The following is a 14,943-nucleotide window of genomic DNA, read 5'->3' on the forward strand; positions in this document are numbered from 1 at the left end:
ATCCGAGATTGTGGGACGCTAAAAAGGAGTGTCAATTGACAGAGAATAAAATTGAGCCTACTTCTTTGCTGCCTTTCATTCTTAGAATTAATTCGTTATTAGATTTATCTTTTTCAACTTTAAAAAACAGCTAAATGGATATTAAAGATTTTTACTGAAGATGATATTACAAAAGCCATTTCAGACTCTACAAAATTAAAATGCCATAACAAGACCTACTGTGTATGACAACAACCTTCCTAAATAAGCAAGCAAACTATGAGGAAGGGAAACAAGTCGTAAACAATTTAACAAATCGTGTGTGCATGTTGATTATGCCAACATCGTTTTCTACGTTGTCCGGCAAACAAATGCGAATGAGTCCATTCATTTCAATATTAATTCAGCCCTAAAACTGGTTCCAATAAATTAATATTTCCATTTGGTGCACTTAGAAATTACAATGTGCAAATATTTGAATGTATAGTTTGATAACAATGAAATAAATGTCAGTGCTGTCGCAAAAATATTCAATTTCATTACGGATTATTTCACCTTGATCACCTGGTTGAAATTACCTAGGTTTACAACTTCCACATTTTTATGTTGAAATCACCATTTGACAAATCACCTGGGTAATTTGATTTGTGGTTATTAAATTTAAATCACTTGCAGGAGGAGACCTAGGCGACCCATAATCGCCTGGGTATTCAGTATTTAATTTGCCACCTGCCTGACGTCAGCCCTCACTGGGAATACGATTACTGCCTTATGAATAAGACTATGTGCCTTACGGCATCCATGGAGTGATCTCATTCTAAGGCGGAACCACAAGCCACAATAGCTAGATAAATATATACTTACAAATTGTAGTGGACATCCGCCATGTTGGGCCTGTGATGAAGAGCCATCTCGAAGGCTTCTTGCGCCTCCGCTAGTTTTCCTTGAGAAATCATGATACTGCCCAGGTTTCCATAAGCTGTAAAAACAAAAATCTATTAGCTAGAACTCTATACTTTTTTGCAAAAATTAGCTTATCTATCTGGACTTACTAGAAAGTAAGTAATTATTTTTTAGCAAATATCTCTCTCTCTCTCTCTTATATCTGCATGTCGGTTTCGTTTGGGGCTGAGAAGCCGCGAAGCCAAGTGTAAAAGAAACTTAAAATTTTGAGGATTCGGTTATTATTTTATAACCGGTCTGTATGACGTTAACCCCCGCCTATCAGCTGTGCGACGTGTGTGTACCTTAGTCGCCACGTACGACATCTACGGGAGTGGTCCTATTCTAGGGCGTGTGCTTCCACGCCAATATATTTATTAAAAAATATATGGTTATATACTCGTATATCTAACAATCGTTTATATATACATATAAACAGACATCAAAATGTGAACAAAATAATCAGGTTATTACTTGAAAATTGTACACAAAAAAGCTTTCAGACCGATAAATTGTAGTCAGTTGAAAGCATGAATGTATTTTGTAACATCGTTTCTTTTTATTTCACGTACCGTATTCCTCTCACCGTTAATAGCACGGATCGTAAATGAGATAAGATTTTATTTCCTTTTTTGATGTGTTTTCAGCAACAAAGCACCCTATAACTGGTTTAAACGCACGTACCTATAAACTGGATATTCACAACGTCTTCATTTATTTGTATAGAAATCTGACGTGTTCACTTCTTCTCTATATATTTATCACATATATAATTATACATACATTACATATATATTTATCTATATATTTATCAAATAGTGTGTTTAAATTCAATGTGTTAATTAATAGCTTGCCCGTTTTGATTTGGGAAGTTACATACGTTTTGTTTTTGCCTTCCACGTAACCTTGTACGAACCATGGTGTTGAAGGCAAGGATGGCTCATCTTATTTTTTTAAGTTAGTTCACGTCGCTTAAAGACATACATGATTTTTACGACCAGAACAGTAAGAAGTAATGGCATTTATATCTGTTAGTAAGCTAACTTATATTATCATTAGGGTGAGTTGCACCGTTCAACTTTAACGTTGACTATAACCCGGGTGCCGCCGTTGTTTAGACAAAATATCGTATTTTGCGACCCACATTTAATATATTTATTAGCTTTAAATTCAAACGAATTTCACCGAATTGAATATAAAAAGAATTTCAGTGCGAATCTAAATAATTTGCTAACGTTATGACTTCCTACTAATATTATAAATGTGAAAGTTTTTGAGGATGTGTATATTATGTATGTTTGTTACTCTTGCACGAAAAATCTACTGGACCGATTGTTATGAAATTTGGTACACGGGTAGAATATAACCTGAAATAACACATAGGGTACTTTTTATCATGAAATTCCCACGGGAGCGAAGCCCCGGGGCGCAGCTAGTAGCTCAATAAATGTATTTAAACATTTTGGTTCAACGAGTTTCGAAGCCCCTGCGTCCAGTCACAAATTATAGATCCTTAGCAACTCTGCCGAGTTAGCTAAGTCCGAGTTATCAACTCCAAGTTAGAGTCTGATAGAGGACCCCTGTTTGGCGACTGCCCTGGATTAACGCTATTATCTCAGTAGCGAACTTATCTCACGGCTACTAAGCGTACCAACTTACTTTACAGTGAGTTGTGATGGATATTCAATAATTTTTTATTGCTTTATTAGAGTATATTTATTAGGGTTGGGTGTGTATAAAATAAAATGTATAAATGCATTCACATAATGAAAAACGATAGTATAATGCCACTTTAATTAAACAATTTTATTTATAGTTTGCATGTAATATTTAGTATTTTCTGATTTAATTAAAGTATACTATTATTAAAACGCTTTTTGACTCCAACATTTGTGACGTCACTTGTGACCACTGGACCACTGTTATAAAAGACAATATCCACATATATATATTTGTTTTTGACACGTGGAAAATGTATCTGATTTGACTTTATGGCAACTACCCTATTGCTTTATATATATCTCATTGAATATTCATATTGAAATTCGATTTCAAGATTCGATTTCAAGCATTTAACCGATGTCACAACGTCGATTAGGGCCAATTTAAATAAATGTATATATTATCTTGCACGAGGATCCGAACTTGGAACCTTTCGTTCTCAGTACATGGTCTGGTGCATACCATCTGATATCCCATTGATTATATGAGATAGGTACATAAATCTTCCTGAACAAATGACCGGCTAGCGGTTAACAGAATCCAATTTGCCCGATACAAGGATACAATGCAAACCTACGAGAGAGTTTAGGACACGGATAGTGATGATGTAATCAGCTAAACCCCAGACTCCATCGGACACATTTTGCGATAGGTGATCTATTCGAGTTACAAAATTTATCGCAATTGAAACTTGTTCATGATATCAGATTTAACTATTCTGTTCTGTGAACAATCCATGGCTTTGTTTCCCTTCATAGCAAAATTGTGTACAAGGGTTGCACAGTTAACTTTAACGTGCGCTGAAAAACGTAAGTACAGTAAAGTACGCCATTTTGTATAAACGTCAGCGGCGCGCCGGTTAAAATCAACGTCAAATTTGACGATGTAGCTCGTACTTAGATGTATTACTGTAAATTGTAAATGCCAGAACTATGGATTTCCATAAAACTGTCTTCTACAGTGCCATAATAATATACCTACACGCTTAGATTATTTCATTATTTATTTACAAATTTAACTATGTAATTGCTGATTTATCCTATAGACATAACATAATTCAACGATGAACTCCTGGTAAAATGAGTCTTGTACAAAACCAGTACGCGATACAAACTCCCATTAAAATCTCGTATTAAAATTCTCTTAAAATCGCATTAGCAATTTTATATTTTTAATCATATGCAATAGATGTAAGTAATTTTAGTAAACTCTCAAAAATTACGTTAATAAATTCACATACCAACTGTTACATATTCCTCCAAATATTATTATTGAATGCGTTATTAATAACACACTGAATTTAATCATCTAACATGACCAATGGAAACTAATGAAGTCAGCCGTCACAATTTTTACGTCGAAGTGTTACAAGAGAAATTACAAAAGAAGTTTTGAATACAAATTATTTTTCTAATTATTAAGATAGGTACAATAGCTTTATAAATTATAGTGTTCCACTTTGACCGTTCATACTCTGTTATCACAAGTGGACCGTTTTGTACAATTAGGGTCTATTAACAGAATAATTAATGCTATTATTGGTTGGTTTCCTCGTGCTGTCCTTTTTCCATGATACAAACACAGAAATAAAATATAACTACATGATAACCGATGTAGTTGACGTTCAACAAAAGTATTGATCTATGTAAAGGAGCTTGATTTAAGTAATTATCGCAAAGATGACTGCTTTATTTTCGTCTTTGTTATACTATTGTTTATATTATTTTTTTCAGAGGTTAAATAATCATTACACCTATATTAACATTACCTATTTGTGAGAGCCTATAAATGGCGAATGTTTCTAATTTTATAACTATAAAGTATATATTGCTGTTGGCCTTCCAAATAAAAAAATAAACTTAAAAAAATATTACACAGTATACATAATGGTTATTCATTTTTTCCAAGTGGTTAACGAAACCTAACAATCTATTTATCGCTTATAAATTTTAGCCGCACACATTGACCGCGTGTGAAAATTGCAAACACATTTCGTTCCAAAAGTAAATTTCACAATAGCAGAGCGTTGGAAAATACGAAGTTTTGCTTCAGCAAAATAGTGTCAAGCCTCGCTTCGCGGCGCGTATTTGAGTTATGTCTATTGAGAAAATTGCCCGCCATTTTCATGTTTCGTGTTCTATTATGTCAACTCTATATACATAGGTACTCGACAATGCCGGTACTCCGGGTATCCCGCCAAATTGCATAGGTATACATTTTCAATTAACAGCACGGTGAAGTTTGTCTACGTTAATTGGTCTTACTATTCTGTCTGTCTCATCGGAACAGTCTCGTCGAGAGTGTAACTTCGTTATTTGGATAGTAAAATTTTACTTAATTGGTTTTACTGAATTATGCAATCCAGAATCTCCGAAACGAGCTTCAAGATCGTCGGGCTAAAGATAAAATATAAGATTCGTATAATGAGAAAGGCGAAGCTCGTGCGAAATGATGAAGTTGTCAATGACTAAGTACCTGGGCCAATTACTACCCTTTTGGGCACAATAAGAAAAATATTATAAATAGATTTAGTAGCACGATGACATCTTCAATCTGAATTCACGATGAATTCTTCGATGATGATGATGGTCTTTTACAGAAGCTCAGAAGTAAAGTCTTGGGATTTGATAGCGAGCCATAGAATGGAATATTATTGGTATCTAAGTCATTGACCGAATCGAGAATATCGCTGCGGTATAGTGCTACTTATATAACAAAACTTATTGATTTCGTTAGAGTTTCTAAATGGAATTAAGGACTTATCTGTCTTTTGAGTGTTCACATAAGTGTTACATGTAAGTACATATATATATATACATGCACGTATATTTGTCAGTTTTTTCTGAAGGTTTATTGGCAAAGACTGATTTTGGTATTAATTCCGCCCTTTGTAACAATTAGAATAAATAGAGAAATGCGCGTTAGGCTATATCTGAAGATGTCTTATGATACGATCTTCCGTAACTTCAGACTATTTTTTTAACATCAAAACAATCTGATATGACTCTAATAAGGGAACATTTCACTAGTAAGATAAAAGGGAAATATCTAGATGACAGAAACAATATTTCACGTAAATTATGACACTTTGTCGAAGGGTCTCCGATGTAAAACTATCGAACTTCTCGACGTCGGGTTTGTAAAGAAAAAAATAAACGACCGAACTGGCTTTTTAAAAGTTCTGTCGAACTTTGCCTTTTTACGATATCCGAAATCACTTGTGAAATATTGAGGATGTTGTGGCAGCTGCTTTCAAAGTTTTTATTTTCAACAACGTTAGGTGCAAAATGATAGCATACCGTGAAGACAAAATGAAATGTTAGCCAACAAATATTCACATCTCATAATATATCTGTCAGCGAAAATGCTGAGACGTACGTACGTATAATGTTAACTACATGGAATTAGTAGGCACTACGGAGTACCTACTAATTCCATGGTTAACTATTATTATATAATCGGATTTCTATTCGTCGATATCACAAATCATCTATAAAGTGAATATTTACATACATATGAAACTGTCAGTGCATCTGATCTTATAGGTTTCCAAAATGATTCAAGTAAGTTGTAACGGTGTGAATTTCGATATTGGTAGTGGATCGATATAGGCCATTTTAGTCATTGATATTAGCTTTACACTGTTCTACGTCAACGTCACTGTTACTTAACAGGTGTCAAGGACGGTGTTGATATCGTACAAAATTTGCATCTGTTTAAGGAATTTTATTGGTAAATATAAACAAGGATGATTATTTAAGTATAATAAAGTCATGATGAAGGACTAGAAGAAGCAGTTTTCGTTAAACTAAATTTATTTACAGTGATTTATATTTGTTACTAAATATGGTTTCTGTTTCGAGAGCAATAAAGGTCCTTTAGTCGTAGTTTATTTCGGGAGTTTGCTGTTGTAACATCAGGGCACACAGGATCGAAGTTTCGAGTGCATTTCCTGTTCATCGTAGCCGTGGAAGGTTGGACATGATGACTAGGAGAATTTGGCTAATTGCTTGGAGGGCCGCATGGGTACACGTTGCCTATAAATTAATAGTCTTTGGTGTCATCTGGTAAGTTTGATAGAATGAAATGTCTTCAGCTTGCGTTGCGCTTGTGAATGTGTTCTGATGAGGCTTATTTCTTTCAGAGGTGATGTTCCCAGTGAGAGGCAACGTGGCATCCATTTTATATTGAGGGTGGCGGGTTCCCAGCACAAAGTGGTAAACCCTACAATTCTTAAAGATGCTCAGGTATCTGTTTCTTAATTGTGTGAATAGGTTGTAATGAAATTCTTTTTTATTTCAGTTGCGGATTGGGATTTATTTTGATGTATTTTGATTATTTTGAAGATTTTGTAGACACGACAAGACATGGAGTTATTCCTGTAAATTATTGTATTAAGTACAAGATGGTTGTAATTTTGTTGGTTCACTGGAGGTGAACTGTTGGCCGCCGCACTGACTGCCAGTTTTAAGAATTACTATACAGGAGATAAGTTTTCTCACACAATTAATCAGCAAACTTTTTTCATGAAACAGGTCGTACTTTCTTTATTATTTCTAAGCCGGTTTTCAGAAATTAACTTAAGGTTAAGATTTAAACTTAAATTTAGTTATTAAATATCAATGGTGGCGTTAACTTATTAGCATACATAGAACTCACAGGTTATACCACTGAGCTAGATTAAATATAGGGACATGTATGTAATAGTAAGATTATAATTTGCATTAGAAAGTGAATGTTTAAAGATACCTAACCATAGTACATATATATAAACAACTGTATTCTGGATACCTCAGTTGAATTTGATTCCTATTTGTAGTTTTCCCAACGAATCAGCAGGTAATTTATTTAGTTTTATTATTTTTCTCAGTACTTGAACGCTAGTGCTGAGACATTTATTATTTTCTTTTGTCGGTGGGAACCAAGGACAAATTTATTAAGTATTAGGGTTTCCCATCTGGCAAAGTAAATATTAATATGTTATTTGTACGGTAACATGTAACTTGTACCTTTTTACTCTACAGAATCATAAAACGCCCTTTAAAAATTTGATGATAGCCAAGCATTGATTTTAAATAAAATTGCAAATCTAAAATAGAATGGCGTGTTGCGATTTCGCACTGCGAAGAGGGGAGAAATGAAAACTATAAAAGCAAACTCTCCATTCCAAAGTTTGAGATGCGAATGGAATGCCGAGGCTGGCCCCCGGGGCTTCACACATGCAAGTTTAATAGCGTCCTAGAAAGGTCAAGAGTCTGACTGTAATAGTGGAGGTAGTGAATGTATTACACTCCCTTACTGCCGGTCCTTGAAGCAGGCGTGAGGCTCAAGTCACGTTTATTTACCTAGTAACAACAATTAAAGCGAAGTTCAGAAGTTAAACCTTCACAGGATTTTTCTCATGTCATACATAGGTAAGTACGATATTCATATTAACTTGAAACGTGTTAAAAATAATAATACTGTTTTAATATGACCTAAGCTGGATAAAATAAATAAACGGACAACACTCAACGGCCCACATTTAGTACTAAGCTTGTATTCTGAACCCGATGGACGCTACTATGCAGAAGCGTTCACAACACACTCTGAATCGTAGACAAATATTTATGATCACAAGTACAAAACCGTGCTGAAAATCTAATCTAGAACCTTCAGATAGTGGATGGGCGTGGCGACCACTATGCTACGGATATAATCATACACGTTTGTATATGGGCTCATGCTTGGGCTTCATGATGCCGGTATAGATTTTAAACGTTCAACGTAAAATGCACTTACATAAATGTCAATGTACAAAAAAAATTACATAGAGTTCGTGAGTCAAATAGACCCGGAATCGTACCTGATGCAAATGTGTCCATGTCGCTTGCGGCATTTCCCCGCTATATTGCTAGCGATATGACATTGTATCAGACATAAATTCTGCTAAAACTATAACTTAATAATTTATCTATTGTAAATGGGAAGTACCTACTAATTCTACAGGGAAAACTTATAACAATGCTGTCATTGTGACAGCGCCGAAATCAAATTTGACTTCCAAACTGTCTATTAAATATACGTGTCAGTGTGACAGGCTCTTTTCAAGTTTGAATACCTAACCACTCTGCGGGCAGGTAGTTGCGCGGGCAACTGTCTCTCACACAAATTAATCGCGTTTCAGTTTTGGGTAGAGAGCTCTAAAGTTTTGAGTTAGGTTACTGGTTATATATTATGTTCTGTGGTCAGATATCGGCAATGAAAACTGGCAGCTAGAGCATTATGGTGCGAATCTGCACATTTATGCAATTTTATTCTGACTTTGATATTGACAATCGATACATTTTCGTTTTGGAAAAATATATTCCCGTTTTTGAGTTTATCATGAACTGAGAGACAAACGCGGCAGAGCACTTTAAATTGGTTATCGATAGAATAAATGAGGTGATCACCTACTTATAATCTGAAAATAGGTACAATAATTATCTGTTCTATGACTTTTAAATAGTTTCAAATTGGTATTGATCTAACTAGTAATCATGTGGGTTAATATAAGTGTCTTTTAAAATAGTGTATTTTAAAATAGGGTAGCAGCATATTTTTTTAATGAATTAAGTTCTCCTGCTCAAAACAGCTTTACTTAGCGCACAATTAACTTTTTTTTATCTCAGCATGATTACATATTTCTAAGATACATATCACTTCTAAACCATGTCCTGTGACCAGTAACTTCATGAGTTTCGATTTACGCAAACGCGACAGACAAAGAAACTGGCGCATTGATTGCAAGCTATAACTCCATATTGATGTAGCAAGGTACATCAATATGGAGTTGTAACGTTGTAAAATTTATCGCCTTTAGTTAGTAGCAGTTTATATATAAATAAATGTGCCTTTTTATTATATTTTGTCAATTTCCATAACACTCGGGAGACAGAAGATTGATTCTGATTACTGTCAAACTACTTACTTTGATAATTTAGCACCGTTTAGTCATTGTGCTCGTACAAATAACTTTTTCTTTCTGCAATAAGTGGCACTAAAAGCAGTTGCATGTATATCTAACTGACATTGGTGGCGCAATCCATATAGGGGTCGCGCACAGCATAATTGAGGTCTGCTAAAGTTTTATAAAACTTAACGCATATAAAGAGTTATAGGCAATAGGGAAACCTACCTTTAGGTGGGTTGACATGCACCGCACTGCGGTACAAGGTCTCCTCGTCCTTCCAGTCCCAACTTCTCCTCACTGTATTTCCGCACATAGCGCCGAAAACGATCAGTAAAAGAATCATAACTACGCTTGTTTGACAATCGAGCATGTGGCCTTTCTTCGTCATAACGCCAGCTCCAAATCCAAGTAATAAACAGAAACCAACACTGGGCATATACAAAATTCGTTCAGCAACAACAAAGCCCACGTAATAAAATAAATTAGTGGCAGGCAAGAATGGAAAGATCATAAAAGCCAGCATCATCAACATTGATACGTGAGGGCCGTGACAATGGTATCTCCTGGAGTTAATAAATGCCAAGCACTTTGTGTTCGGGAAAGCGCAAACGCAGTCGTAATTGTACATCAGAATGTTATTGTTATTAGTCCCACCACTAACACATGTTTCTGTGTCGGCTAAGGGATACCCGCAACCTTTACACGAACACACCAGTGATATCGGTGTATCATACTCTCTGTACACACGGCTGCCTTTTCTCTCCTCGCTGTCTGATGCTTTCTTATTCTGTTTACTACTTTGATGTCTTTTATGTTTTGCTTTCGTATTCTGCTTTTTGCTTGCATATCTTCCGTCTCTTTTAGATACAGTCTCATCCGGTTTCTTTAATAAATTTTGTATTGTTATAGCGATAATTATTATCAAAGATGAATAGAATATTAGTGTACATATATTTCGGGCATCAAAAATACTAGTTATTCTTGGTATAGAATCCATTGACCAGTCGAAGCTCAGTTGTAAAGGTAATAATAAAAGAAAAAAGTTGAAAACTGGCAAGTATGAAAAAGTTAAGAATCTCGTCAGGAAAGATTTCTCTCTGGCTGTAGGGTTGTCGGCTGCTGCAAAAACTGGGGCGAATCCTCCAACAAATTTCAATCGCCAGAGCATTAATATAACCTGAGCAGCGCCCAGTGCCATAATACTGCGCCATCGATTCTGCAACAATAAAAAAAAAAAAATGTATATTTCTAATATAATATACTTCGTATTTGATATGAATGTGATGAAAACAAGAAATATTAAAAGAAGTGAATAATTATGATCTAATCCAAATATATTACAGTTTAATAATAAGAAATACAACGGTTTTATTATAAAAAAAATATAATAAATTCTTCATTTCAATAATTTTCTTTTATACTTTACTCATTTGTCTCAGCTCCAGCGCAACAAGGCCAAAATTGCCCGTTTATTAATAGACCCATAAAGCCGACACCTATATTTTACAAACCTACCAAACTAGACTGTAATAAATGTTCCTTTCTTGTCTAAAACAGCATTAATTTTAATCCTGGCAACGGCAACTCGATAAAATTGATTTAAAAGGGGGCGCAGCGGTAAGACATCCCTTCGGCTTATTAAATTACTTGTGCCACCTACGTGCCAACCCTCATCCAGTATATGATTAATATGGCAGTACGATCAGGTATGTTAATCTGCTTAAAGTGGCGTTATAAAGGAAGTTTTCATGTTTATTTACTGGGGTTTTCTGTGGAAGCGGGGCTAGTTAGTTGTTGGGAAGCTCGAGGAAAAGATTTATGAAGGTTACACGTCCCCTCCCCGACCTGTGCGCCCAGGGGATCCGCGCGCAGAACTAACGATGCCGATTCGGATTTCCAGCACAATTTACACGATACTGTGTGGAACTGAACGGAAATCTCGGAGAAGCTCAGACGAACATCGAATTAATCAATCGGAATGAGGAAAGGACTGAATAATACAAGTGAGCTCTTTCTCACCTATGTAAGGTCGACGTGAGCCGTATTTGGCCCACCCTATGTGGGTACTTTGTTCCACGATGAAGTATTAATTACGCTTGATGGATAAGGGGTAATAGGATAGTATTCTGTTACATACAATAGGGTTGGCGTATCTATTACCTCACATTGTATTGATAAAATCAACTATCTAATATAACTACACCCAAGCCGTACTCTTGTTAAAGATCTGTAATAGTCTTATTTGGAAATATATGAAGCAGATGTGTTATTGAGTGTGTATCTAATTCAAGATTACTTCAATCTTGGCTCGCCGCGTGCCAACCAACTTAGTTAATTAGATATTTCATCACTGACATTTACATTTACTTGTAAAACATATACGTGATTTGTGATCTTCAAGTGTCTTTCTTCAGCACTTGATCACAATCATAATATGTTTCAGTATACCTTTTGACAATGTACTTTATTGTGGTACTTACATTGTTATATTACTGATAAAAAATTATACATAAATTCATATTTAAAAAATGGTAAGCCCTTCTGGCATAATAGGGACCAACACTGTTTGAATGAGTTTCTTTCGGCATTTCTTCTCAGCAGTGGTCGTTCCGAAATGCTAGTAGTTTGTAGCTTTGGTAAACATCATTTAATTTATAATATGACGTGAAAAAGTGAGAAGAAATATGCTTCACCTTGTCATATATTATTTAAGACACATTTTAAAATTAAATGCAATAACAGTATGTAATAAGTGACATGTCTATGTATAATTATTTATATAGGTACTTATGCGGGAACTAAGTTTCAAAAGTTACTATATCAATATCTAATACAAATCGAAAATTTAAGAATGCTTTAAGGCAAAACTTTAAATATTATAAACATGAAAGTGTGTTTGTTTGTCCGTATCAAGTAAAAATAGAGCAATGATTTTTCAAACATAATTTACAGATTCATTTTAGCAAGTCCATTTCAAGATTAAGACGTTATTTGCGAAAAGATAACACTGAGAGACAAAAATTCATTATACGATAGCAAAAAAAAAAAGATTTACATAATTAAAAAGCTACAAACACAAGATTTATTTTTTCCAGCGATCCGAAGTAATTATTTTATTGAAATGAGTAAGGCTGGGCCCGCGTCACCAAGACACCGTCAGAGGGCGCTTATCTATGAAATTTACTGGCGAGCTGACTCCGCCGTCCACACCTCGTAAATACAAACTCATTTCCCTTGTTTCTTGAAAAAATAACGCGGGAAAATCTTTACTGAGTACATTTTTATTTACTTTATAAAGTACAGAGGTTGATATCCTGTAAGTCGTCAAGTTAGACGATAGGTATCCCTACCAATGAGATAGTTAGTCACTACCTCTAAAACGCCGAGGTCGTACTAAAGTGTGAGATACGCGGGGCGGAAGGTAGATGTGTGGGTGCCTCTTTATTTCATACTTTTTTTTACTACATAGCAAGCGGCCCACCTGATGGAAAGTTTTCATCGCAGCCTAAACATATGGCAGTCATCCATAATAATTAACAATTTTATCAAGGTAGCTTATAGTTGATGTCTAGATCATGGACCAAAGGTTGATGAATGGTAAATAACAATAACAAACGAACGATTTAAATATCTCATAACTGTTTCATTCGTTAAGTTACTGCATATTGCAAGATATGTTTACGCCTGGACAAAATCGTTTCAGACATGGTGGCACCCCCACTCCTACTTCGGGTAAACATAATTACTTACTAAGAAGGTACTTACAGAAATGGATCAGATTTCTAAAACATACGTGTTTACGTCAGTATACAATAAGTCCGTTTTATATATTTATCTCACTGTTAGCCTTCAGGCGCAAGAAAATTATTTGAAACAAAAGAAGCCAATCGACAAAAATAATATATATTCTCATATAAATGGGGCCCATTATTATTTCAATTGGTCAGCGCATAATATATTTTCTTTCCATAAAACCTATTTCATACCAATTCTGACACTCTCTTTTATATCTGTTCTTTGGTCTACCTCCATCCATGACGGAGAGGAAGAGGAAAACCATACATATTCATCACTAATTTGTGTGCTTAAAAAAATAATATGTTACAAAAACTTTTACTGCCTAATAAATGTAAACCCAAAAACGAAGGTCAGGTAATGTTTCAGTAACATTACTTCCTTAAAACACCTCGGCTATAAAACCATAACGTGGCACGTGGGTGACGATGTCAGGAGCCATTAACTTTAATAACGTCATAACTGCATGAAATCTGCACAACAGGAAAAAGCTTTCTAAGTCCCGACCGCGCCTTGCGATAATGCTTTTATGTTTTTATGTAACACTAAAGCCTAATTTTCATTACCAATCATACTAGCGCGGAAATAGAATAGAATGTAATTTGTTTCCAAAACACATTACAGACGTAAGATGAAGATAGTAAACATAAAAAAAAAAAACAGAATAAAAATTCAATAAGAAAAAATGGTCGACATCGTGATATTAATTTAACCATTTTCATGTCACACATTTTGGTGTCACTAATATCGTAATTGAAATAGTTTCGCAACATTGTCTATTTTAATCAATGTGCGCAAGTCTTCAAGAACTAATGGTTAGCCACGCCAGCCAGGTTGGACATTGACAACGAAAAAAAGAAGAAAAAATTGCGTAAAAAAAAGAAGATGGTGCATTTTTAACCTTTATGGCAGTTCAGTTCTCTAAATTTTTAAATATTGTATGGAATACACATGGCCAGTTCAATGTTAAGTTCAGCGTTTAAAGAAATAGGTAGTTCTTTTCGTATAACGGTTAAACATACATTATTTTTTTATAATTAGTATCTTTTACTAGGGCAAACGAAACGCATTTACTGTTCCTACAACCAGTAAATCTTTAGGTTTGGGTTTTAAAATAGTAATTCAAATACATGTCTACATGTGTCACAGGTATATCATTTTTACAGAAACAGACTGATAGACTTTTAGAAAACAAGATTTGGATTTTATGTAAAGACTCACTATATTAACAATCGACGCACTAAATCCGATTTCAATTTGATTCTTAATTAAAAGAAGGTATTATGAGTTGATAAACGGATTGTTACTAATGAGCGAAACACTCGCCCGTCCAACAATGAGCTTTTTAGTTAATTAACGACTATAAATTGGATTTGAGTTCATTAATTCATAAAAATATCAATTCACACCACGCAATAGGGTAGATAGCATGGTCTAAACATTGGAAAAATATTTATCCTATATAACTATGACCGTCTTTAAAATGCAGCTGGATCATTACACGAAGATGGTTGGAAAGTCTATTTAAAAAGTTATAAAATTAAACTCAACCATCATAAAAAACTAAAATT

At 34.7% G+C, this 14,943-nt stretch overlaps 1 protein-coding gene and 1 long non-coding RNA gene across 2 annotated transcripts in view; one reads left to right on the forward strand and one right to left on the reverse strand.

The window, feature by feature from the left end:
* Nucleotides 1-14,943, reverse strand: part of Tmtc2 (Transmembrane O-mannosyltransferase targeting cadherins 2) — a 64,393-nt gene that overhangs the window by 14,737 nt on the left and 34,713 nt on the right. The window contains exons 4-5 of the mRNA XM_053756827.2: nt 9,803-10,793; nt 844-958 (exon numbers count right to left, since the gene is read on the reverse strand). Coding sequence (XP_053612802.1) covers nt 844-958; nt 9,803-10,793 — 1,106 coding nt within the window. The remainder of the gene's footprint in view (nt 1-843; nt 959-9,802; nt 10,794-14,943) is intronic.
* On the forward strand, nt 6,608-7,459 carry LOC128676631 (uncharacterized). The gene is made up of 3 exons (XR_008405442.1): nt 6,608-6,710; nt 6,788-6,860; nt 6,946-7,459. It is a non-coding gene; the product is annotated as an uncharacterized LOC128676631 (long non-coding RNA).

The sequence above is a fragment of the Plodia interpunctella genome, chromosome 16 (assembly GCF_027563975.2).
Source record: "Plodia interpunctella isolate USDA-ARS_2022_Savannah chromosome 16, ilPloInte3.2, whole genome shotgun sequence".
NCBI lineage: Eukaryota > Metazoa > Arthropoda > Insecta > Lepidoptera > Pyralidae > Plodia > Plodia interpunctella.